The sequence below is a fragment of the Crinia signifera genome, chromosome 2 (genome assembly GCF_055691185.1).
Source record: "Crinia signifera chromosome 2, ASM5569118v1, whole genome shotgun sequence".
NCBI classification, from domain to species: domain Eukaryota; kingdom Metazoa; phylum Chordata; class Amphibia; order Anura; family Myobatrachidae; genus Crinia; species Crinia signifera.
The window spans coordinates 97,430,983-97,457,017 of NC_139218.1; the positions used below are offsets into that span (position 1 = coordinate 97,430,983).

At 46.1% G+C, this 26,035-nt stretch overlaps 2 protein-coding genes across 4 annotated transcripts in view; both read left to right on the top strand.

Moving 5' to 3' along the window:
- Positions 1-431: 431 nt before the first annotated feature.
- The window catches only part of WWC3 (WWC family member 3), a 170,751-nt gene continuing 145,147 nt past the window's right edge, over positions 432-26,035 (top strand). The window contains exon 1 of one of the 3 annotated variants that reach the window (XM_083172587.1): positions 432-1,165. In XM_083172587.1, the coding sequence (XP_083028713.1) occupies positions 954-1,165 (212 nt within the window). In that variant the 5' untranslated portion in view covers positions 432-953. Of the gene's footprint in view, positions 1,166-21,036; positions 21,338-26,035 lie in introns of those variants that run through there. The other 2 variants (XM_083172586.1, XM_083172588.1) reach the window with 2 other exon arrangements.
- Positions 17,457-20,978, top strand: LOC146059923 (uncharacterized). The gene is made up of 2 exons (XM_083172590.1): positions 17,457-17,710; positions 18,035-20,978. The coding sequence occupies exon 2, from the start codon at positions 18,214-18,216 to the stop codon at positions 20,968-20,970; it is 2,757 nt and encodes a 918-aa protein (XP_083028716.1). The 5' UTR covers positions 17,457-17,710; positions 18,035-18,213; the 3' UTR covers positions 20,971-20,978.

Below are 26,035 nucleotides of genomic sequence, written 5' to 3' on the forward strand. Positions count from 1 at the left end.
TAGATAGTGTGGCGAGCGCAGCGAGCCCCACAAGGGGACTCAGACGCGCGGCCATGCTGCCGCCGTGAAACTAAACAAGTACCAACAATGTCTATAACGTATATCAGTTTTCATGCATTTTTATCCTTGTTCTCATACCTTATTGTGGGTATAAACAAGAACCCCATGTGTATTTTTATTTGGTAGAGTAACTAAGATTTATTATATGAGATCCTGATATAGCTGTAGGATTCCTGGTATTAATAAACATATTTATAATATTTCTGAACTTGTCTAACTTTAATCTTGCTGTGTCTGAATTACAGCTTATTAAAACCATCACTGGCACCAGTACAAGCCAGTCCTCAGTGTGATTGCCTCTTTCATAGTGCTCGCATTACTTTAAGTTTAACTAAAATTGGAGCTTTGAGACTGGAAACATAGCTCAGGAAGCTGAGGGAGGGAACCAGGAACAAGGGGAGGCGGCTGCTCTGGGCTGTGAGGAATGAGACACGACTGGGAGAGCAGACATGGATGAACAAGAACCAGAGCTTTAAGCTTGGTTTGGCCGCTTGGCCGGACTAGGAATGAATTATTCTACCTCTCAGATGTCTGCAATAACTATGGTGGAACAGTATTAGCCCGACCAAAGGCAGAGCTCACTACAGAGGATCCTCAAGTTGAGAGCCTGGCATCCAGGGATACACAGGAACCCAGAGGAGGAAAACGCTGCTCTATTTGTATTTAACTTATTGTACTTTGTAGAGGACTTGCTGCAATAGGATGTGCACGCTCAGGATGGCGCAGAAGAGACCCTTGCTGCTGGCTGCTCATGGTGGGATCGGGTCTGTGTAATCAGTGAGTGCAGCAGGAGGGAGGAGAGGAGCCGGAGAGAGAGAGCAGCGTCCTGGGATAGCAGGAGGGAAGAGGCAGAGCAGCAGCAGGCAGAGGAAGGGTGACTGCCTGTTCCTGCAATGCCCTGGCTGAGTGCTGGCAGGAGGAGAAGGCAGCAGCAGTCACAGCAGCATCAGCAGCAATGCCCATCTCAGTGCCCGCTGCCTGGCATGAGGGAGAGCTCAGAGTTGCCTTTACCAGCTGGCTGGGAGGAGGCAAGGGACTACGACGGAAGGGTATTTTATATTGATCACAACACCAGACAAACCTCATGGATTGATCCAAGAGACAGGTAACCATCATTACTAATTTATTGGTACATTTACTAAAGCTCCTAAAAGTGTAAAGTGGTGCTGTTGCCCTTAGCAACCAAGGTGAGTGTGGTTATTATTTTCTAGGTGACAACAGAGAAATGATAGCCATAATCTAATTGGTTGCTATGGGCAACATCCTCAGTTTTCACTTTAAAGGCCCCCATATCCTAATATGATATGGCCCTTTTTTCACACGATGTCAACCCAACGGGCCAATAAATCTAGTGAAAATTGTCAAGTTATATGTAATTTGATTCCGATCCGATGCGCAGCCCCCTCTTGCATCGCATTGGATCCGAAGATTGCCATGGCTTCAACAAACATTTGTAATATCCTGGAGCAGTGAATGGCATCGCATACGAAAAATCATATGCAAAAGGAGCGCTGAGTCTGGAGGTTCCCCACCGGTTAGTTGCCGTGATACAGCATGTGATACATCGGCATAGTGTATGAGGGCTTTTAGTGAATTTAACTCATTGTTTAATATACCAAAACAACTATAGCATTGCCTTGCGAGGATGTCATCTTGGTCTAGGCCAGTGGTTCCCAAACTGTGTGCCGTGGCACCCAGGTGTGCCTTATGACACTAGCAGGGGTGCCTCGGGTTGCTGGTCCAGGACCAATTCAATAAACTTATGGTCAATTTAATAGGAAAAAACATGGTACTTCCTCATCTTTGCGGCCACCGCTACGCCAGTTACGTTAGCCGCTACTTAACCAACCTGGGCCACCATCTATTATCTTTTGTAAAGTTGTGGCGAGCGAAGCGAACTAGCGAAGCAATCCACAGATCCCGAAGCGTGGCGATAGAAGCGAGCTCTTGAGGGGACGATGATGCTTAGCAGCACTACGTAATTCCGTAGCGTAAGCGGTGGCCACAAAGATGAGGAAGTAACAAAAACACTTCCAATCCTACAATACAGTATGTGTACAAACAGAAGCAAATCCTGTCCCTCACCACATATCTCACACTAGGGATGACATGAAACAAAGTTTACTTAATTAATGAATTGCTTATTTTTTTTTCTGGATTTCTCAATAAGAAACTTTTGTATTAGGGGTGCCATAAAAAAAATAGCGATACTCCAGGGTGCCTTGATTCCAAAAAGTTTGGGAACCACTAGTCTAGGCCATAATACAGGTAAATTATAAATAGTTTAATATGAAATGAAAGCCTGTTACCATATGTAAATTGCTATATATTCATATACTGGGGGAAGAAATGTGTACTGTAGCATAACTGAGGAGAGGCTTCTGTGCCGGCCCATCTGCCTGAGCACTTGGTACAAGGGTACCTTTATCTGGACTTCATTTTTGAACAGAAGATCTGTGCTGCACTCTTATGTAAATGATAACAATAATATTTATTCGATAGAGGTCATGATATAGTCAGTGGAAGATTTTGGGCCAGATGCACTAAGCTTCAAAAAGTGATAGGTACTTGTTTCCTAGCACGGCGCCCACGATATTAAGTTGTACGACATATAATTGCATCGCATCACATCGCATGCCATACACCCGATGAGATGCGATTTAAAATTGTATAAGCCCCTATACGATTTTTAATTGTATAAGCCCCCTGATGGGGGCTTTCAATGTTAAATGCACCCCTGCGCCACCCCCACTATGAATGCCAATCCGAAGCGTGGCGAGCGGCGGCGGTATGCGTCCTCCGACCTTTTCATACCCCCACTATCCACGTCAGCGTGGAGTTGATTTTCTATAGTGTGGCGACCCCGAAGCATGACGAGCGCACGCGTATTACTTTACATGTATTCCGCGTCCCCTCGCGGGGCTCGCTGCGCTCGCCACCCTTCAGGCTCGGTGGCTCGCTGCGCTCGTCACACTATATAAAATCAACTCCACACCGACTTGGATAGTGGGGGTATGAAAAGGTCAGAGGACGCGTACCGCAGCCGCTCGCTGCGCTCACCACGCTTCGGGTTGGCGTTGATAGTGGGGGTGCCGTTGAGGGTGCTTTTAACATACTAAGCATTTAACATTGAAAACACCCATTAGGGTGCTTATACAATTTAAATCGCATACCATTGTATATGCCATACAATGGCATACAATGCGATGGTATACAATTTAAAATTGTATAACATCGGCTGCCATTGCGTAATATCGCATCGCATACCATCAAATGCCTTATGGTCTGCGATGCGATGGACGCCGTGCTAGTACACAAGTACCAAGTGATAAAATGGAGAGTAATAAACAGCCAGCCAATCAGCTCCTTACTGTCATGCCACAGACTGTGGGGGAGATTCTATAAGCTGGAAATGCGGTAAAAACCCCGTTATCTGGGTTTTTACCGCATTTTGGGATGCTGTTAGCTGGGGGCATATGCTGTATGCTGGGGGGATGCTGTATGCTGGGGGCATCGCCAGAAAAATGTGCTGATGCCCCATAGAAGCCAATGGGCTTCTACCGCATCCCACCGCCGCCCCGCACGGACCCCCACCGCCCCCTCACCTATGTCCGGGCAGCACAGCGCAGTGCTGCCCGGACCTGTGACCTCCTCCCTGCACTGATCCTCTTCCGGGTGCAGGGAGGAGGAGAGACCGGCGCAGCAGCAGCAGCGCCGGGTGTGTGAGGGAGGGGGGAGCCGCCGGGACCTGCTGGGACCCGGCGACTCTCACCGCAAAGGACAGCTCTTAACGCAAGAGCTGTCCTTTGCTATAATTATCGCATATGTTACAACATATGCGATAAATATAATTGCGAAGGGGGGCGGAGATTCTTAGAGAATCTCCCCGTGTTTGGAAAATGGCATGCAGGAGCTGATTGTCTGGTTGTTTATCACTCTCCACTTTATCACCTTTTTAAGCTTAGTGCATCTGGCCCTAGATCTCTGTTCTTATCAGTGCAGCTTGTCACACAGATTATTTCCTAAGCATAAAGGTTCCGCAGCTAACCTATAGGCTGCAGGCCAGTAGAAAGGATTCATGTGGTTATACATATTTTGAATAGAGTGAATTCTCTTGTGGACGTCGGTTTGCGAGTTTCAGATTACATTTCTCATTTTGACTATAATATGACAGAAACAACTTTAATAATACAGGAATGTTCATATTAATGATGCTCTGGATCAGTTTACAATAATATAATAACGTGAGTCTAGTGGTTCTGTGCAATGCCAGTCAGTTTGCAGGTTAAACCAGGCTATATTACAAGAATGCAGTTTATCATTAGGAACCAGTGAAAGGACTGGGGGAATGTATGTCTGCCATCTCATTTGCTGCTGTTGAAATGGTGGTCTGTATGCAGCTTACAATCTGGCTATCTTCACTGGACCCCATTTATGAAATGTATTGGATATTTATAGCGGATCACTTTTGCTTGTACCATTGCTTCTATATAGTCCATATAGCAAATGTCAAGATGCACGCTGGTTCCCTAGTCTTGATAGACCCTTTCACAAACTGCTGTAGAAGTACATCTATGTGTGCAAATAGGGCACAATATCTTCATAGGTGTGATGCGTCAAAATGTACCGCTGTGTACACACGGGGTCGATTTCAGCACATATCGCTGACAATATGGTCGCTGAGCGACCACATTGCCAGTGATTTCATGTACTGTGGGAGATAAATCACTAGGAGCGCGCTCCCGCTGCCAGCCCTTCATGGTCGCTGGTCGCAGGAACATGCTCCTCTGATTATAGCTAAGAATTGCTGGTCGCTGATGCACAATGCGCTGTGAACCAGCGACCAATGATTTCTAGTCAAAATGAGGTAGAGACAGAATAGCTGGCAATTTTCAGGCAAAATCGCTGGTCGCTGTTGAAATCGTTGCTGAGCAATATATTGCTGAGCGATATTGCAGGTACACTGAGCAATATATCGCTGAGCGTTTTTAAGCCAAAATTGCTCAGCGACCAAATTGCACCGTGTGTACACAGCTTTAGAACTCTCCCCTCAACAACCACCCCCGCCCCCACACACTCCTAATGCATCAAATAAACATATTTGGATTGTCTCCTCAAATACCCTTGGCTTTGGCCTATTTGGGTTCAATGAATCATGTGAGTGAGGAGACATTTATTACATATGGTACTTGTGTGCCTGAAGATTTATTTTCCATAGGACAAAATGATTGTTATTAAAAGCATAGCACATGATTAGATATCAGCCAGCTAATGGTGCCCATACACGGTGCGATGTACGGGTGTGATGCACGCTCCCGCACACATCCCATCGCACACAGAGTATGTGCTGCCCTTACATTTTGAAGTAGATGCATCGCATCTACTTCAAAACGCACAGTGCTTTTGCACATCACATGCTTTTACTAGATGCAATGCCATCTAGTTTAAAACAGACTGTGCGCTTCGCACCATGTATTGGCACCTTAAGAGCTGGAGCAATAATGACCTCCTTTTACAGAGTATAAATGGGTGTGCGCCCTCCGAGCATCCGAAGCATGCTTCCTTTCTACAGGTTTACCACATTTCCGTAATCTTGCTCTGTAAAATGAAATTTCCCTTTTCAGTTCTCTGAAAAATTAGATACCCTGATGCCTCCATTGCACCCATCCCTTCCAATTATCAGATGCCAACTTAATTCTCCTTAAGCATCTGATCCATACTTGCCTAAAGAGAGTCGAACATATCCATCTTTTATATCTGTAACGTATTTACAAATTTCAGGGAGTTCTCTAGCCAACCTCCAGTTCTCCATAGACGTTGGCAGTCTTTGGGCTAGTGGATGCAAATCTCGGTAAATGCCTACATTGTATAGTGAGGGAGAGCCGTTCAGGGCAGTGATGGCGCACCACGTACCTGGTCCTTTTCCTCAAGAATATTGTCAGGTCATGGATGGAATGCCATAAACCACTGCAAATTGATCCTCACTCCACCAAGCATGCCTTGGTTGTTTTGCACATTTATACACTAAGGGCAGTATTCAATGAAAAAGTTCTCCGTGCATGGAGAGCGTTTTATTTCGCTCTCCATGCACTCTCCATGTTCCGGAGCCTCCTGCTCCCACTATTCAATGTATTGAAGACTCGCCGCCACTCGCGGCAAGTCTTAACCCCTGCAGCGGACGAGCGTCCGCGGCAGGGAGCTGGCAGGGAGCCGGGGGACGGAAGCAGCCAGAGAGATTATAGTCTCCCTGGCTGCTCCAGAGGAATGTGGAGGGGAGGGGGGCTCTCCGGGACCCAGGCAGCACAGGCTGCCCCCCCCTATAGCCAGCGGGGGACCCAGTATTCACTGCACCCGATCGTGCATATTAACGATCGGGTGCAGTGAATATATGAATATCTAATGAGCGGCTCGAGCGCTCCGGCCCCCTGCTGGCTGCACTGTGTAAAAAAAAAAAAAAAATTAAAAAAAATTTTTTTTAAAAAATTAAATATATATTCATGTGCTATAAGCACATGAATAAAAATAACATGCCCCTTCACAGAAAAAAAACAACTGATTTTTTGACACCAAAATTTAAAAAAAAAAACTTTTAGTTTAAAAGTTCACATTCCAGCTCCCCATCAAAAGATGGAGAATTGCTACACGGAGAGACACGGAGAAAATCACTTAGAAAGACGGAGAATATTTCACATTGAATAGGGTTGCTCGCTTTTGGAGAGCAAAATGCTCCGTCCAAGGCGAACAAAGCACAAATTCTCCATAAAACACGGAGAACTTTTCTCATTGAATACTGCCCTAAGAGGGAAGACTAGCACTGACTTAATGTAATATTCTAGATTCTATGAACCAACTATAACAATAATTCTTGACTTATATTGTCCTAACAAATTTCATTGGTTGGTGGTGCTCCCATGAGTCATGATATAATATACTTACATACAAACAGAAAAAAAGATGACTCTCTTTGTTGGGGCACAACTTGTTAAAATATTTAGATTTTTAATGATATACGTTAAAAGTTTTTAGGACTCTCTACAGAACCTCCAACACAAATATATCTTATGGTAATGCCTTGAGAAAAAGGAAGAAAGAAGGGCGAATTATGTCAGAATATTTAAGGAAATATGTATGTGACAAAGCAGAACAAAATAGTTAAATTGAATTCAATTGAAAATAAGTGAAAATGTGTATCAGCCTCGGTCAGACATGTTCTTAATGTAGAGATATTATCCCATGAGGCATTGTGATAGCCTGGCTGATTTTTAATTGATTGTGACAAAAAATGTGTAAAACTTAATTAATCAATGTTGTGAAAAATAATAAATAAAAATAATAGTAATAATAGGATAAATATTTTAGTCTGGGACCATAAGATTATGGCGAAATATAAATGATGTTATGGTGGCTGTCACGGAGGGTGACCACAGTATATATCTCTGGTACTGAGTGGCTTAGCTGGTATTAATTACATATATTTGTACAGATACGTGCAAAGCATGATGGATTCACAACCTGGGTACATATGGCAAGGTGGGGTCAAGGAGCGAAAACAAAGTTGTTCTCTTTGGTCTCAAATCATTCCTGCTTTTCGGCCGTGTGTCTCTAGGACAGTGTGTCTCTAGGCCGAATGAGGGGGTGATTTAAATTGAGACCAAAATTATGAGAGCAATTAGAAGGAAGAAAAATAGGGATCTGCTGTTGGTCTCCGGTCTCCCGTGTCACCAGTGGCGTAAGTAGAAATTTTGCGCCCGCCTGCCAAAAAAGTTTCTGGCGCCCCCCCCCCAAATATATTAATTACATTTTTTTCCTATATGCTCGTTGCCGGGGGTTTCCATGCTCATTGCCATGGGTTGCAGGCACTGTACGCACTGAGCTCCCCTGACAGTGGAGGGGGGAGAGATGCTGGGCAGGGAGAGGATGATAGATGCTGGGCAGGGAGAGGGTGGTACATATGTGTGGAGAGATAGTGGTGCAGATATGGGGAGAGGGGGCAGAGGGTGGGGAGGAGAAAGATGCTGGGAAGGTGGGGACAGGTGCTGGACAGAGAGGGATTGGGGGACAAATAATGGGCAGGAAGAGGGGGACAGATCCTGGGCAGAGAGGGTTGGGGGACAGATAATTGGCAGTGAGAGGGGGACAGATGCTGGGCAGGGAGGGGAGGAGCATAAAAGTGCTTGCTGCCTGTGGGTCTGCTAGTAGTTTTATGCAAGATCCCCACCACAATAAACTGTGCAAGTGTCACACTGATTCACCAGGCTAATCCTCCTGGCACCTAACTGAATTCCCCGGGAAGTGTTCAGCATCCTGGCATTCATCATACCAATGCTGGCTTCACGGCACCAGAATCTTAACATTAATCAGGATGCTGAACGTAAGTATACTGGGGCGGTTAGAGTCAGATTGAGGAAGGGGTTGTTATGTTTAGGCACTAGGGGGGCACTAAGGGTTAGCCTGCGGGTGGGAAAGGTTAGGGTTAGGCTGCAGGTGGGGGGAAATTTGAGTTAGGCTGCAGGGAGGGAGGGTTAGGTTTAGGTGGTGAGGTACAGTGGTTAGGGTTAGGCAGTATTTGGGAGGGTTAGGACTAGACACATAGAAGGGGGCACTTAGGTTTAGGATGCAGGGCAGGGGTGGGGGGATTAGGTTTAGGCAGCAGATACAGGGGTTAGGGGAAGAAATAGACTGTGGGGACAGGATTCCCTCCTTTGGGATGCTGGTGTCGGTATTCTGACCGCCGGCATCCCAACTCTCGGCCATCTGTATGTATCCTTAATTCCGCCCATAGTCTAAACATATTATTAGCAAAATTTACACCCCACACCAGTAAAGTTTTTATATGTCACACTGACACATATATTGTGTGATAGATAGATAGATAAGCTCCCCCCTCCCCCAAGACACTTACCTGATTAATGAAAAGGTGGAATAGGCATGCAGCAGGGTCTTCTGATCTCTGGAGTATCTTCACCCCTGACCTCTGTGTGTCTCATCCCAGCCTCTGGCCAGCACAGATCACTCCTCCGTTAGGCCCCGCCCCCTTTTCCTCTCTCTAGTGCTGGGGTAGCCAACCCTAGTCCTCGAGAGCTACCAACAGTGCATGTTTTGCCGGTCTCCTCACAGAATCACAAGTGAGCTAATTGGCTCCATCTGTGGATCTTTTAAAATGTGTCAGTGATTAATGAGTGCAGCTGTGCAGCAGCTAGGTTGTCTGGAAAATGTGAACTGTTGGTAGCTTTCGAGGGCTAGGGTTGGCTACCACTGCTCTAGTGTTTCTATGAAATGAAAACTTTGGCTGCTGATTGGAGGACGGTGGCCATCTTTTTGTAGCCCTATGGGAGCAGCCATTTTTGTTAGCTCCGGCTACAGGAGCAGCAGGACCAGCCTCTGCCTAACAGGCAGCAGCCACGATCGTGAGTAGGGGGGGAAGGGTTTTTTTTTACTGACATGTCATACACACTGTCACACTCACTCAGTGTGCCGGCGCCCATGCAGCCCCTGCTCCTCCAAGCAGCAGCGGGGGCTGCCTTACAGTATCTACGCCACTGCGTGTCACCCCTGTTAGTGAAAACCAGCGCAGGGGATCAAACAGTGACTGGATTCAATGAGAGTCCCTTAATAAGAGGTAAATACAGTCCCTATGCATAGGTACATCATATCTGATTATCATCAAACATCAATATGCTTTGTATTGCTCCTATATTTAATACCACTCCTTATTTAAATTCCCCACATAGATATTGTGTGCCTATGACTCCCAAACAGTATTTAAATACAACTGCAGATAGAAAGCATGAATGCATATGTCCTCTCTACAGGTATAGTGGAAACCAATATTTCCTAAATTACTTATCATGTAAATGCTCCGCATCTCTTTGCCATAGATGGCAGGCTCCCCACCGTGACAGCCGCTCCTGCCTGGACGCGCGTTTCGCCTGTGCTTGTTCACCAGTTGTTTTGCACATTGTAAATGAGGCACAGTGTGTAGTCATTGGGTGCACCTTCATTCATGGGTCCGTTTAGTTGGCTTCTTATTTGTGTAACATGTTGAAATAAAAGATCATGTTGCTGAGGTATGTTTTAAGCAATTAGATTTGTTTGAACATAGAAAAATAATAAATAATTTTATTGTTTCATTTATCAGTGTTATATGTATATTGTCTTATATCTACATGTATGTTGGGGTATAGGAGCTGCCATGTTACTTGTTCCACTGAGACAAAACTCATAGGCTCTTAATCATCTGATTGCAGTACAAATTTGTTTGGAAAATGGGCAAAACCATGTGCACTGCAGGTAGGGCAGATGTAACATGTGCAGAGAGAGTTAAATTTTGCTGGAGTGTGTTGAAACTGATATCTTGCGGTGTAAAAATAATGCAGCCAGTATTTACCCTGCACAGAAACAAAATAACTCACACAAATCTAAAGGCCCCCTTACATTTGTCCGACTTGTCATAACGACAAGTCGGACCAGATTGTCCCAGCAGCTCCCCGGGAGGGATCACATGCGATGGCACTTCATGTGCCAAGTTTTGCATGTGATAAATCGCATGCGATTTATCACATGCCACTCCCGGGGAACTGCAGGGACAATGGGAGCGGGGGACAGCAGCGGGGATATGCCCGCAACCAGAGAGCGGGCGGGGGGGGGGGCTCGCAGGGAGCCTGGCAAGAAGCCGCTGGGCAAGGAGCAGGGGGGCGGTGGCGCAGAGTACCAGGGAGCCGGGCAGGAGAAGACGATGCAGCAGCACCACGAGTGGCATGAGCAGCAGAGCACTTCCCAAAAAAGAAATTCCCCATACAAATGCATAGCAAGCCATTGATTGGATGAGACCTCTCTCAGCCAATGAGCGATTGGCTGAGAGAGGTATCAGCCAATCGCTGATTGGCTGAGAGAGGTCTCAGCCAATGAATGGCTTCTTATGCGTTTGTATGGGCTTTTTTTTTGGAAGTGCTGCTGCTGCAGCGTCTTCTCCTGCCCGGCTCCCTGGCACTCTGCGCTGCCCCCCCTGCTCCCGCTGATGCTGCCCGGCTCCCTGCGCCTGATCCCTCTGCTCTGGTAGGTCCCCTGTTGCGGGGGAGCACGGCTCCAGGCAGCACATAAGATTTAGCAAATCTTATGTGCAGCCCGTCCAACCTCCCGTCTCCGATCCGATGCGCACGGGGCCGCGCATCGGGTCGGAGGGGATGTCTCCATATGCGATTTGAGACGATTTCACGGCCCGATTCATCCGAATCGGGCAAAATCGTGCCCAAATCGCATAATGTAAGGGGGCCTTAACTCTCTCTGCACATGTTACATCTTCCCCACCTGCAGTGCACATGGTTTTGCCCATTTTCCAAACAAATTTGTACTGCAATCAGATCTGAATAAAGGCCATAGAGCCACAATTATAAAACCATCCGAATGAGGCACAGCTGCTGCACTACCTAGCAGCAAGAGCAGGAGATAATTTTTCCCTAATTTGGGGTAAAAATAGCCAAAACCCCCCCGAAAACATTGCAGTTGTGTCCTACAGTAGATAAAGTTCAGAAAGAGCCATTGAAGCCACACCTACTTTATACACCACCAAGAGCATTACTACACCTTGCAAATGTGGCACTTTTTTCTCTCTGTGTATTTCTTGTAAATGTTTCTCTTTATCATAAGTAGACATGAGTTGCCAGTACCACCTAGGGGTTTAATTGTCACTGCTAGACTACTTCTGCATAACATCTAGTGCACAAAGGTGTACACGTGTTCCACTGATTTTAAATATACCGTCATAGTATTTAGTTGATGGTGCCTTTGGGAAATATTTTTATTCACTTTACATCTCAGCAAATGATATAATGATGTACAGATGCGTCCACATCCACATATATCTAACCTCAATTCTCCATACAGCGGAGGGATGCCTGTGTAACTCTGCTATTGTCTTTTCTTCTCTTTTTGATAAAATGGGTCTTATTCTCAATGTTACGTTACTGGGATACACTAGGATAGGCATGTCCAGAAGCTACAAATACCAGCATGCCTTGCCATAGTTTTAGAATTCCCTAATAGCAAAACTGTGGCAAGGCATGATGGGATTTGTAGTTTCACAACAGCTGGAGGGCCATAGTTTGGACATGACTGCACTAGGAGAATTACTGATGGTGTAATGCAGGGGTGGGGAACCTTTTTTGTGCCAAGGGCAATTTGTAAGGGGAAAATATCCTTCGGAGGCAATATGTAAAAATATCTCTTACTAACTGTCCTACTGCAGCCGTCCCGCGCTCTGGCGGCTGCCACTGAATAGGACTGACAGTCTCCTGCTGCTGTTGATTAAGAGGAATCTCGCGAGAACTACCGACCTTTCGCTAGAATTCCCCTGTACTTGACTCCCGGCAAAGCCGCCGGGCGGTTGGGCAGGCCACTCAGACCGGCTACGGGGGCCGCATACAGCCCCCGGGCCTGAGGTTCCCTATCCATGGTGTAATGGTTAGCATTACTGCCTCATAGCATGGAAGACATGAGTTTGATTCCCACCATGGCCCTAATACAAATTCTGCCCTTGTTTGCGTGGGTTTCCATATGTTACTCTGGTTTACTTTCACAATTCAAAAATATACTGATAGGTTAAGAAAAATGTTTATTATTGTACTAAGCTTGAAAAGTGATAAAATGTAGAGTGATAAACCATCACCCAATCAGCTACTTACTGACACTCTTCAAACACAGCCTGCAAGATGACAGGTAGGAGCTGATTGGCTGGCTATTTATCACTCTCCATTTTATCACTTTTCAAGCTTAGTACATCTGGCCCAAAATGAGCCAAGTGGTTCGTACCTGCGACCAAATTCTATGTAATTTGATTTGTGACAGTTGTATATATTTATGTAACGAGTCTGTATATGAAGCAAAATGGAACGTTACATGAATGAAAGCTGTAGACGCTGCATCGTAGCACTTTGTATGCAGATTGAGAGACTCTGGTTTATTTACAAAAATGGATGCTAGTAGATTCCTATGCAACCTGGAGTACCAAGAGGGGCCCGACTGTAGCAATGATTCATGAGGAAACATCTGTACATATAATATAGGTCGACATGCTCAAAAGGTCGACATGGCTTTATGTTGACACAATCATTAAGTCGACATGGGGATGTCAACAGTCAAAAGGTCAACATGAGTTTTTCATTTTTCTTTTTTTGAGCCGACATGTGCCGACAGGCAGTATTTCATGCCCTACCATCCACTAGGGTGTGGAGGGAGAATACAATAGTATGCCGAGTGTAGTGAGCCATGCGAGGGGGCACGGTGCACCGATACGGTGTCCATGTCGTCGACATTCGGCTAATGCTTTTTTTCGACCTAATGACCCTGTTAACCTAAACCCATGTCGACCTTTTGACTGTGTCGGCCTAAGGCCTGCTGACCTAATGCACATCGACCTTCCTGTGGTTGACCTAATGATCCACACAAATATTTGGGGTAAAATGACATCTGTTACTTTATAATTAGTAAGAGCCGCCTTTTATAAGTATTAATTTTGTGTCTTTCTTATGCAAACAAGTTTACCAAAAGTAGCAACTTATTCAAAGAATAAAGGTGCCCATACACGGTCCGATGCGGTGGGTACGGTTTGTACTTTGAGATGCGTGATCCCACAAGATCTCAGTATGTGCTGTACATACTTTTTGTACTTGCTTTTCATCGCATCGCATCACATTGCATGCACAAGGCATGCGATGCATGCTATTTAAGTACAAAATGGCTCCGATAAACGGACCGTGTGTGGGCACCTTAACACATACATTGTAGTATAAATAATAATCAACAAATAAACAATAATAAAACATTTTTGGATTCGATTTTAGAATCCGTCACAAGGTGTTTCTCTCTCTCTAAGGAGGTCATTCTGATTACCGAACAAAGTAATTGTGGGCTAAATACTGCACTACACAGGGAAATACTTAACTGATCAACTATCTGCATAAACTGTAGAATCAATGGGTTTTCCCAAAACGTGAACTTCTTCATTTATCTTTCTTTTCTTTTCTTTTTTTTTTGGGGGGGGGGCATACTTTCCTTGCAGCTTCGGCACACCCTCATGCATTAATTCGTGGGCATAGGTGCCGATTCTGTGAGTGCTTGAGGGCCCGAGCACCCACGGAAATTGATGAGCACCCACCCGCTCAGCAGCGGCCCACCCGCCCATGTCCCACTGCACTCCACATCCCTCGTCGCTGGCACAGGTACTGTGTGGGCATTTATGTATTTGGCACTGTGGGTGGGATTTTTGTACCTGCACTATGTGGGCATTTATGTATTGGGCACTGTTGCTATAATTTGAATATTGGATACAACTGTGCTTGCTGCGTAATATAAATCAGTAATATGTTGTGGCCACGCCCCTTTCCCATGAAGCCACTCCCCTATATATTTTGGCTTGAGCACCCACCAGCAAAAACATAAATCGGCTATGTTCGTGGGCGAATCCCACTAATTGGATCAGGCCAGCAGGATAATTAGCTCACAGGGTAAACTCTGTGGCTAATTAAATATGCACGTGTCTAGGTTTCTTTGTACTCGGGGTTCCAAAGTTGGGGTGCATAGTCTGCCTGCTACCAGATCTTGTGCTCCTAGGATGAGCAGACTGAACTCCATTGGAACTAGTTGATAATGCTACCTGTGCATAGGTGTTACTAGCCAGGCCCTTATGAGATGAAGCAGTTCTGCAGTGTCCCACAGAGTCCGACTTGCTTTTTTTATAGTTTAGCACCACTCTTTGTAGCTTGTTTTCTCATTATGTGTATTCCATATAAGCATGTTATAGTGCAGTACATGTGCTTAACTAATAGCTATGCTCAAAGAACTCTGTTGTGCCTGTTTGTTAATATGTTATACTTTAATGTCTTGTCTATATACTGTATGTATTCAAATTTTCCTCCAAAAGCAGCATCCTTCCCATAACGCAGATGTAACGGATGTTCACTGCTGCACAATATTGTGCGTAATGATTAGGCTACAGGATTTGTAGGGGTGGATGGAGGAATTTAATCTTGTTATTTTTTTTTTTTCTTCCTCTCTTTACGCCTCCTCCACCCTTTCCTTCTCTGCTCTTTAAAACATCAGTTATTGGTCAGACCGTAAAAACTCACGCTACTTTACAGTCAAGTTCCAATTAAATCTTTTTATATTTTACATTGTAAGCTACACAACTTGAACATGTATTTCCACACCAAAACCAACACAAAAAAAACCAAAAAGAAAATGAATCTTTTTCTTTTTTTACCACAAACCCTTATTTCTGTCTTTATCATATTCCTTGATCCGTGGGTTGTTTGTTCCATCCCAAATTAATAATCTGCAGGACAAAAATAACCGTATAGTACATCTTCATTTTTATTATTAAATGTAATGTAATCCTATTATTCTTAATAAAGTAATCATTTTTCTAGTTCTATTTATAGTATGGCAAATCTGCACTCTAACTGTATCTGACATGTTCTTGTTTACCGGCAAACTACTGTATAGCTAAGTCAAGGCCCAACAAATTCCGGTGGACCAGTCGACGTGTCTACAAGATTTTGCTTCCTGGCGACCAGATTGTGGGGGATATTTAATAAACTTGTTAGCGCATTTTTAAATTTGGTTTATTTCATTGAAAAACACTGCTGGGACAGCCGGAGGGATAATGAGCTGTCCTGGCCAGTTATCACTCACTACACAGGGGGCGAAGGATTCTGGTGGCTTTAGCCATTGGTGCCATCGCCTGATATGAATCATGCATGAATGTATATGTGAAGCCATTACAACATCCATACTATCACTTAGGGCCCATGAATGGTTCCCTGTACACATTTTTATTCTATGGCTAGAAGCTGAATTGCCCGCAATTACGCCCCAAACTCAGGCACAGTGAGGGTCATTGAAGTGCGGTTGGAATTGCTATAACTAGCGCTGTATGTAATGCAGCAGGAAGCCTTTGGTGTATGCAGTAGTGATCTGACCTGTGTACCAGTACGCAGCACCAGATTGACATGCCCCTTTCTTGTAAACGGAGTCCATTGTCACATATGCTACTGCACATGAATGTCTCCCCCCCAGTCTATGTTGGGTAAAAATGATGCAATTGCATTAATATATAAAAAGCTGCAACTTTTGCTAAATCTGTGCAGGTTGACATTAATAACATATATGCCTGCTTTATGCCATGCACACATTACATTGTGCCCATGTTTATAGCTGTTTGTTTAGTTCTTTATTTCATCAGAAATAACTGCTTGTTGCAAGAAAATATAACAACAAAAAGTTGCTTAAATAATCACCAAAAAGGGAGTGCACACACAGTGCGATCTGGCAAGGTACCGGCATCGGCTGTCAGCAGGCAGGGGCCATGCTGCATTGAGCATCACAGCCCTTGTTCCGAGATAGTCAAAATAAACTGGGCTGCACGGTCTACTTCTACTATCGATTCCCGGGTCACAGATTGGGATCGAATCGGAATGGATGTGGCCAAACATGGTGCAATTTTAACTAACTTACTATCTATTTTGACTATATAATCGAAATCGATAGCCAGACTTGCGAGTCCATCAAACCCCGCCCGATGAATGCTGGACTGCCCGCCACCCCTCGCAGTGTGTGTTCGCACGCAGAGCCTGTTAATGGATGTTTAACATAAGCATCCATTCGCAGGCTGAGTGGGAAGACCCACATTATTTGATGGTCTCAAGTGATGTGGAACTTGCACGCATATTTGTGGATGTCAGCTGCCTGCCCCCGGCACTGATGTTACAGCTCAGAATTTACATGGAAATGCCCATGGGCATGAATATCTACCGCCACCCACACCCGTGGTCGCAGCCATGGGTGTGTGCAAGAGTGTATAAGCCGTATGCACCCAGCATATGCACATGCGCAGAAATGACCCTGCGCATGCGCCCGCCATAGGTCCACATGCAAATGTTCTGGTCTGTGCGAATGGACCAGAATAAACCCCCATGTGTCTGTGCTAGCTGGAGGTTAATGCTCGTTTCTGCTTGTATCCTCCAGAAGTGTGATCAGAAGTGAGTGATAACTGCTGCCTCAGGGCTGTATGTAATTACATATCCGTGGCAATTTACCTGCAAAAATACTGCACAACTAATGAAATATTTCCCTTACAGTCCAGCTGTGTTATTTCAGAATGTTGCATGCTCCGTTTGTATGCTATAAATGTTAAGCAACAGTGACGCTGTAAGCAGGTAAACGTTAATAATGGGAAATACCATTTCTCTATCATCCGGCAGGGGACACTGGCGTTCACGCTGGGTAATAGAGGTGGATGGCTGGGAACTGGCACACTGTAACTTTAAACAGCTGGCTCCTCCCCTCTAGTACCCACAATCCCCAGTTAGAAAAATTGTGCTCTGGGAGCTGGCCACGCAGGAGTTTGTCTCCGTTCTAACCTTCTCCTTAAGAGTTTATTTTCTAGCTTTTTGGCTCAAAGGTCTGCGGCTGCAGCTTTGAGATATTTCTCTCCCTGCAAGGGAGCTTTGGCGCCGCTGGCTAGCCCAGCACTCTCTGTCAGGGTCTCTTCAAAGACGCCTGCCAGAGTCCTGTGTTCCTGCGGTCTCCCTCCAAAGGGACCGTCAGACACAAACTGCCTGTCTGTCCTGCGTGCCGGCAGTGAAGACTTCTAAAAGTAAGTACCCCTTCAGCGGGGCGTTCTGTGGGGCTCCGTCGGCGTGCGCGCGTGTATCCCTGTACCGCTGCTACCGCCAAGCGCTGGGGGTTTTAACCCTCTCTGGGCGGGAGGCTGCTGCGGGGGACACGCTGTGTATAGCGCTGGCAGAAGCGGCTCAGACGCGGTACCGCACGCGGCGGGCGCCATGTTTAAAAATCAATGCCGCGGGTGAGGGGGGCTTTTGGGCAGTGTAAGAGGCTATAATGCCTTAAGGCTGTGCTGAATATTGCTGTTTGTAGCTCTATTCTAAAGCGCTGTTCTGCTTGTCACCTTTTCCTTTAGGTGCACACAGCAGTGGGACTGTTAACCCTTGGTTCCCCTTGATATAGCTGTATTTGCTTTGAGTAAGGGGGAGGGTTGTTTGCTTACAAGGAGGCTGTGCTTCCCTCTGGTGCCCACAGTCCCTTTGCCCCTACACCTCCTCTGTGTATTTGTGTGTGTGTGGGTTCATTTGATACAAAATGACTGGCAAGGCTTCCACGAAAGCCTCTCAAAAGGCTTTTTGCTGCATCTCCTGTGGTGCAAAATTTTCGCAGACATCTGCGGAGGGCAAGGCTACTAAATGTGAGGCATGCCGTGGTATAGCCCAGGGTCAGCCTGAGGCTTCTAGTGCGGCCCCTGCATGGGCTTCCTCATTGGTGGGTGCTATGTCTCAGTTGTCCACATTCTGTCATAGCCTCTCTGGAGCCCCAGGAGTTCTTGCTTTCTTTAGATATAAAGGATGCATACCTCCACGTTCCAATATGGGTTCACCATCAATCTTTTCTCAGGTTCGCTGTTGGACAGGAGCATTTCCAGTTTCGCGCCCTTCCGTTCGGGCTGTCCTCTGCCCCTCGCGTCTTTACGAAACTGTTGTCAGTCCTGCTAGCTTGTCTGAGGCTTCAGGGCATCAATATCGTGCCGTACTTGGACGACCTGCTGATAAAGGCATCATCCCCTTCGATTCTGCAGGAGCATGCCCACAGAACGATTCTGTTCCTGACGCAGCACGGGTGGATAATGAATTATCCAAAGTCCTCATTGGTACCGTCCCAACGCCTACAATTCCTGGGCCTGTTGCTGGATACCAGCGCACAGAGAATATTCCTACCAGAGGACAAGATCGCCTCCATCCGGTTGTTGGTGCGTCAGATTCTACTCCACAAGAGAGTTCAGATCCTGCTTTGCATTCGACTGATAGGAAAGATGGTGGCAGCTTTTCCGGCGCTTCAGTTCGGGAGGCTCCACTCTCGAACCCTTCAGTTGGACTTGCTTCGTCAATGGTCAGGCTCTCACCTGTTCATCCACCGGAGGGTACAGCTATCCAGTCAAGCAAGGTCGTCACTGCTGTGGTGGCTACACAGACAGAATTTGACTCAGGGCCGGCGGTTCGCCATATGGGATTGGATAGTTCTGACAACAGACGCCAGTCTCACAGGTTGGGGCGCGGTCATTCTAGATCGTCGCCTACAGGGTCTCTGGAGTCAGTGGGAAACAAGTCTGCCCATAAACGTCCTCGAGCTCAGGGCAATTCACAATGCTCTACTAGCTGTTCCAGGCATGGTTCGGGGGAAGTCCGTCAAGGTCCAGTCGGACAACGCGACGGCTGTCGCGTACCTCAACAGGCAAGGAGGCACCAAGAGCAGGGGCGCCATGAAGGAGGCCGCAAGGATTCTACACTGGGCGGAGAGACACGAAGTGATTCTGTCGGCAGTATACCTGCCAGGAGTCGACAATTGGGAGGCCGACTTTCTGAGCAGGCAGATGTTCCATCCGGGGGAATGGTCCCTGCATCCCGACGTGTTTCAGGAGCTAGTCAGGAGATGGGGTCTGCCTCAGATAGACCTCATGGCCTCCAGGCAGAACCATCAGCTTCCCCGTTACGTCTCACGAACAAGGGACGCCGGAGCTTGGGCAGTGGACGCTCTGGAGGTTCGGTGGCCCTTCCACTTCGTCTACCTATTTCCTCCGATTCCTCTTCTTGGAAGGATTCTCAAAAAGATAAGAAGGGAAGGGGTCCGAGCCGTGTTGATTGCTCCATTCTGGCCCAGACGCACTTGGTTCGCCGAGATTCAGTCCCTGCTCATAGACCAGCCTTGGACACTCCCGGACAGGCCGGATCTCCTCCAGCAGGGACCATTTCTGCACCCGGCACTGAAGCCACTCCGTTTAACGGCGTGGCTATTGAAGAAGACATCTTAAGGAAGAAGGGGATACCGGCTTCAGTAATCCCCACGATGTTGGCGGCCCGTAAGCCGGTTTCCGCAAAACATTATCACCGGATATGGCGAGCGTATTCCACTTGGTGTTCCGCTCGGGGTTACCCGTTCAGGAGTTTCCATCTACCTAGGCTACTTCGATTTCTACAGTCGGGGTTGGATTCAGGGCTTCGTCTAGCTTCCCTGAAGGTGCAGGTTTCGTCACTGTCCATCCTGTTTCAGAAGAAGCTGGCTTCAGTGCCAGAAATCAAGACGTTTTTGCAAGGGGTGGCCAGAGTCCAGCCCCCCTTCGTTCCTCCTACGCCGCCGTGGGATCTGCCTTTGGTTTTGCGCTTCCTGCAGTCCGATACTTTTGAGCCCTTGGAGCAGGTAGATTTAAAATTCCTGACATGGAAGACAGTTACGCTGTTGGCTCTGGCTTCGGCTAGGAGAGTCTCAGAATTGGGTGCTCTGTCTTGCCGGGCACCTTTTCTTGTTTTTCATTCGGACAGGGCGGAGCTTCGTACGAGGGCCTCCTTCCTGCCTAAAGTGGTTACTTCTTTTCACGTGAATCAACCGATTGTCATCCCTGCCTTTACGGACTCCGACCCGCAATCGGTCTCCCTGGATGTGGTTCGAGCTTTGCGAGTTTATGTGTCCAGAACTGCGTCCTTGAGGAAATCAGACGGCCTATTTGTCCTGTATGACGCCCTTAAACGGGGTTGGCCGGCCTCTAAGCAGACCATAGCTCGCTGGATCAAGCTCACTATAAGGCAGGCCTATTTGGCTGAAGGTAGGGCTCCGCCTTCCTCTATCACAGCTCACTCCACCCGGTCGGTGGGCACGTCGTGGGCGGCGCGACGAGGCGCGTCTTCAGTTCAGCTATGTAGAGCGGCTACTTGGTCGTCTTCTCACACCTTCATTAGGTTCTATAGATTCGACACGTTCGCCTCTTCAGCGGCGGATTTTGGTCGATTGGTCTTGCAGGCTCCTCCGAGTTCTCCCGCCCAAGGGGGAATCTTTGGAACCTCCCCAGCGTGAACGCCAGTGTCCCCTGCCGGATGATAGAGAAAAGAGGAATTTGGTACCTACCGGTAATTCCGTTTCTCTGAATCCGCAGGGGACACTGGCCTCCCTCCCTACTCTGGTCGCCTGCCGGTCATTGTTGTCATGTGTGTACAGTTGTTGTTGTCTGTATATATGCATATATGTTGTAAATATGTGGTTATTTGTCAGTAGTAGTCTGGTGTCCTTCCTCTCGTTCCAATTTTCCTAACTGGGGATTGTGGGTACTAGAGGGGAGGAGCCAGCTGTTTAAAGTTACAGTGTGCCAGTTCCCAGCCATCCACCTCTATTACCCAGCGTGAACGCCAGTGTCCCCTGCGGATTCAGAGAAACGGAATTACCGGTAGGTACCAAATTCCTCTTTTCATTACTCTTCCACGATGGCAGGCATTATTGTTCTTACCACATTACATTGTGTGTTGATTTTAGTTGTTTTCTTCAAACTTGGATAGTATGCCTTAAGCCCCATACACACTAAAAGATATTGTAAAAGATATCGTTCAGCATACCCTATATATCCAAATGGACATTCATGTTCAGCAGAGAAAGGGGGCCATTCCCATGCATCATTAACGATATTGGGCAGTATTCCATGTGGGTGCAAGGGGGTTAAATGGTGGGGATCGCAGAAAACCAGTGATTCTGTATTCAACGTTCCGGGGGAATACTCGCTGTCACAGGGCAGCGAGGATTTCCCCAAACAGCGAGGCTTGCAGCTACTGCAGGAAGCTCGCTGCATTTAGCCACAAGTCTTGCTGCTTTTGCGGCAAAATACGCCCATTCTCCCTCGGTCCAAAAACAGAGCAGGGGGATATCAGTGTATGCGGGGGGGGGGGGGGGTCAGTTGAATACTGACAGGGACAGCGGTGACAGGGAGCAGGAAGCACTGTCTGGCAGAATATTGTGCCGAGCGCAGCACACCATGTAAGGAGACGCGGTACACTTTGACGGAGCCAATGTTGACATTTGAAACAAAAAAACAGGGAAAAACTCATGTCGACCATTTGACAGTTGACCTAATGCTTGTGTCGTTAGTGTTAAGGTACATACATACTAGGCGACTATGCCCAGCATGTATGAACAACGATGATCGCTGGGGGGAAAGCCGTTCAGTGCATACACACTGAGCGGCTTTCCCCCTGCCTGGCGTCGTCTTCGGGGGAGGACGGCTTTGTATAGCGCAGAGCTAGGCAAAGCCATCCTCAAAGCCGCTCATCTGCTGGTATTACCAGCAGAAGAACAGGCTTTCCCGGAAATGATGCGGGAGCACGCAGCAGCGCTCACCGCTCACCGCCGGGGCATACACACTGGGAGCAATGTTCCCTCTAATTTTACGAAGGCTGTGTGCGGCAAAAGATTTTGGCTATGCAACTTTGGAAGGAAATTTAAATGTTTGTGTGTCACATATATAACTGGAAAATGACGTTCAACATTTGTGTTAACTTTACTTCAAAATGATATTAAACATTTAAACATTCAAAACACAGCACACAATGTAGATAATGGGTGAAACACACATTAATTGAGTCCACAGCTGCAAAAAAGGGACCACTGCTGCTTTGTGCGCTCTGTTGTAATGTCTGTGCGCACGCTCCTTGAGTTGTGTGCGCGCGCACGTGCGCACAGCTTAGAGGGAACACTGACTGGGAGGCTTTGAGATGAAAGCCGCTCAAACCTGCTGTTTTAAGTGACTTTCAGCTCAGTAGCCCAGGGTGTATGGGCCTTTAGTTACATTTTGTATCTACAACTTTTTTTTTTTTTTTTAGGCATTCACTGTGTTTATTATATTTTTGGATTTATTATTTTCATTTGAAGTACTGTATATGAATTTTGGACGAATAACTCTTTATGACCATACAGTGTATTATGTGTCCCTTTAGGAGTCTAATGTAGACATATAAATGATATCCATTATCAATTATATTATTATTACACATATAAATTATAGACATATAAATAATTTACTATAATCTTCAGGATATATTATTTCTAGGCAAATGATGATAGCACATAAACTTGGTGCCAGTTAATCTTCATTGAGTGCTTTATTCGTGACATTTTGCTACTTAAATATAACTGCAACTTGCTCCTAACATCTTAGAATAAACCTGTTTGTAATATGGGGGTTAAGTGTACAATTACAAAGTGTGTAATGACTTCTCTTTTATAGCAAGTGAAAGCTAGGCAAGGACAGGGTGAACTTCAGTGTCTATAATGTCTGTGGTAGAAGTATGCCTGGAATGTTAAGCAGGCCTCAGAAATCCAAAGTGGAGCCCATAGTAGACTGTAATAACAGCCTCACCAATTCCTGTTTACCAGCACACGGCATAGCTGGCATACCACTTTCTTGTAGCTGGATATTTATGTAAACAAAAATCTGTTTCCCATGATAGGTGTATTTAAAGAGCTTAGCTTGGAACATTGTATTCATTTTTCTGTTATTTTTCTGGCGAAATCTTGAAACGTTTGTATTTGCGCTACTGAACTATGTTTGCATTTTACAATGTTGTTTTAGAAGTAACTACATACAGGTTTTATTTTGAATTGTATATAGTAGTGCTTTTAAAGCACCTCAACACTTGCATCAATTATTATTATCATCGGTTTGGATTAAAATTATAATACAGTTTTTTTATTTTTTAATGAACAAGGCCGACATTAATTATTCAATTAGGTGCTGATATATTTTTTTTTACGATTGTTAGGTCGAATTTAATCATGTAATAAACCCCAGTCTGGACGTTTGGCCTAATAAGGTGGATGCAGTTGTACAGTATTGGCATGCACCCGTACTATGCAAATATGCTAATGCCACAGCAGCGATAATTTGTACAGAGGTGGCCACTGGGCAACTTCTCTAATTCGCTGCTTGTGTACAAAGATGCACCCACAGTCACACATTGGGGCCGATTCAAGCACGTTCTCATGCGCAAACCCTGGAAGCAAACGGCTTTGGGGAGTTTCACATTCGCCGAACCATTCTCTCTGGGAAGGGAGGTCTGAGGGAGAGCAGGGCCGGCAGCTGTGGGAACACCCAGCGCTTTATAGGGTTCCCCTGCAAATGCAGACATGTCGATGCCTGCTCGGGATGGGCGGCTGACGTCTCATGACGTAAGCCCCCCATGGCTCGACATCTGAGCAACCCTATAGCTGCTCTGAACCCGCCTGCCTATGACTAGTCCCCGCCCCCATCCTGTTGTTACCTGTTAATCCCTGCATCACATTCTCACTGCGCCCCCCACAGTGGGACTCGGCACCTCTGAATGAGGCCCTTTTTCTTGTGCTGCACAAGTTGTAAAATGGCAGCAAATTTTCAGCCACTGTCCCAACGTCCGTATTTCTGATGCCCGACCGTAATCTGCTTCAAATCTGTCAGAACATTACCAGGTCTGATGATGCAGAAAATGCTCTGACTTGTTAGCCACCTTTTGTGCGTGGGAAGTTTCAGTGTGCGAACTGATTTTGTATTTGTTTATTATGGGTTCTGTATATATTTATGATATGTATGTGGTATTATGTTGTGATTATCAAAATGTTTATCTTTAGACCCATTTTGCAAGAGTTGAAATAATTGCAATGTAAAAACCATTTAATAAGGTAGTGTTAAGGGGTGTACACATGCTTCGATCCCCCGATACCGATTCGATATCGATGGGCGCAGGTGCCGACATTGATGAGGAGGGATGGACGGACAGCGTGAAGGAGGGAGGAGGGATGTTGCATTGAGCAGCATGGGACTGTGTTGTATCTGCTAGATCGAAGCAGAAATAGACTTCCCAGGCAAGTCTATTTCTGCTTTCGATCCCAATGCCATGGGGCCAGGCACCGGGATCGAATCTGCATCTTATGCAGCTGAACACTGTTCGACTCAGGGTCATATATACGGTTTGGACCATATAGTCCAATTCAAATTGAAAATGATCGAAGCATTACACAGCATTACTTATATTTGATATATATTTCTCAAGTTATTTTAACAGCCCATACAATAGTCCAGTTTTGTGAGGTAGGAAATCATGTCTAATTGTTACTCTCTGCTATTCTGTTACACCTTGCTTGTGGCTATTTAAGATCACACCCAAACTTTCTAGAATCATGGTGCCCCATGGCGCAGTTCTTCCAGGGCAACCCTAGGATAAATTTTTTTTTTTTTTTTTTTAATATTTATAAATTTCCCACCAAAAATATATTTCATTAAGTAAGTTGTGCCTACCTGTAATTGTTGGGGGAGTATTCAATCCCCGCCACCATTTCCAACAGGCACCTATTCAGTGCTGTTGTTCCTGAATTGAAGAGGCAGCTTAACAGAATGGACCCGACTTTAAAAGCAGTCGGGTCCGTTCTGTTAAAAACTTCCATTTTCGCAGATAAGTCCCCTTTTCGACAGTCGGCAGGCGGGACATTGAATCCCACCTGCCGATAAACTGGCGTGCAGATGAAAAAGGGCCAGGGCCCCAACTGTTGGCGCGTACAGTCAGTCGGGACCCGAGATTGATACCACCTTAGAGTCAGTTATGTGGTGGTGTACAGATGTTGCTCTGACAAGGGGAGATGGGTGCTGTAAGAGGGATACTGGTGACATGGGTAGATGGGTGCTGGGAGAGGGATACCGGTGATATATATTTAGATCAATGCTAGGAGAAGGATACCTGTGACATGGGTAGATCGGTGCTAGGAGAGGGATACCAGTGACAGCATTTAAAAAAAATTAATTGTGTCTGTGACAGACTACTTGTGGGGTATTTGGGCACCTAAAAGGACTAAACACTAAAACTCCAGATTTAAACACTTTATTATTATAAAGAACCCCACTTCTTAATGCCACCCAGCTGGAATTTTTTTTGGGGAGAACACTGGATGCCTATTGGCTGTGGCTTTAGTGTCAAATTGTTAGTATTTACTACAAATGGTAAATTGTATATGGTACAGTGTTCACTGACCTTCCATATAGATGCTTGTGTCTGGGCAGGCAAGCACTTACCATATGACGCCCACTTTTTAGAAGAAGCCAAAACTCCCTTTTCTATAGTAAAGGTGGCCA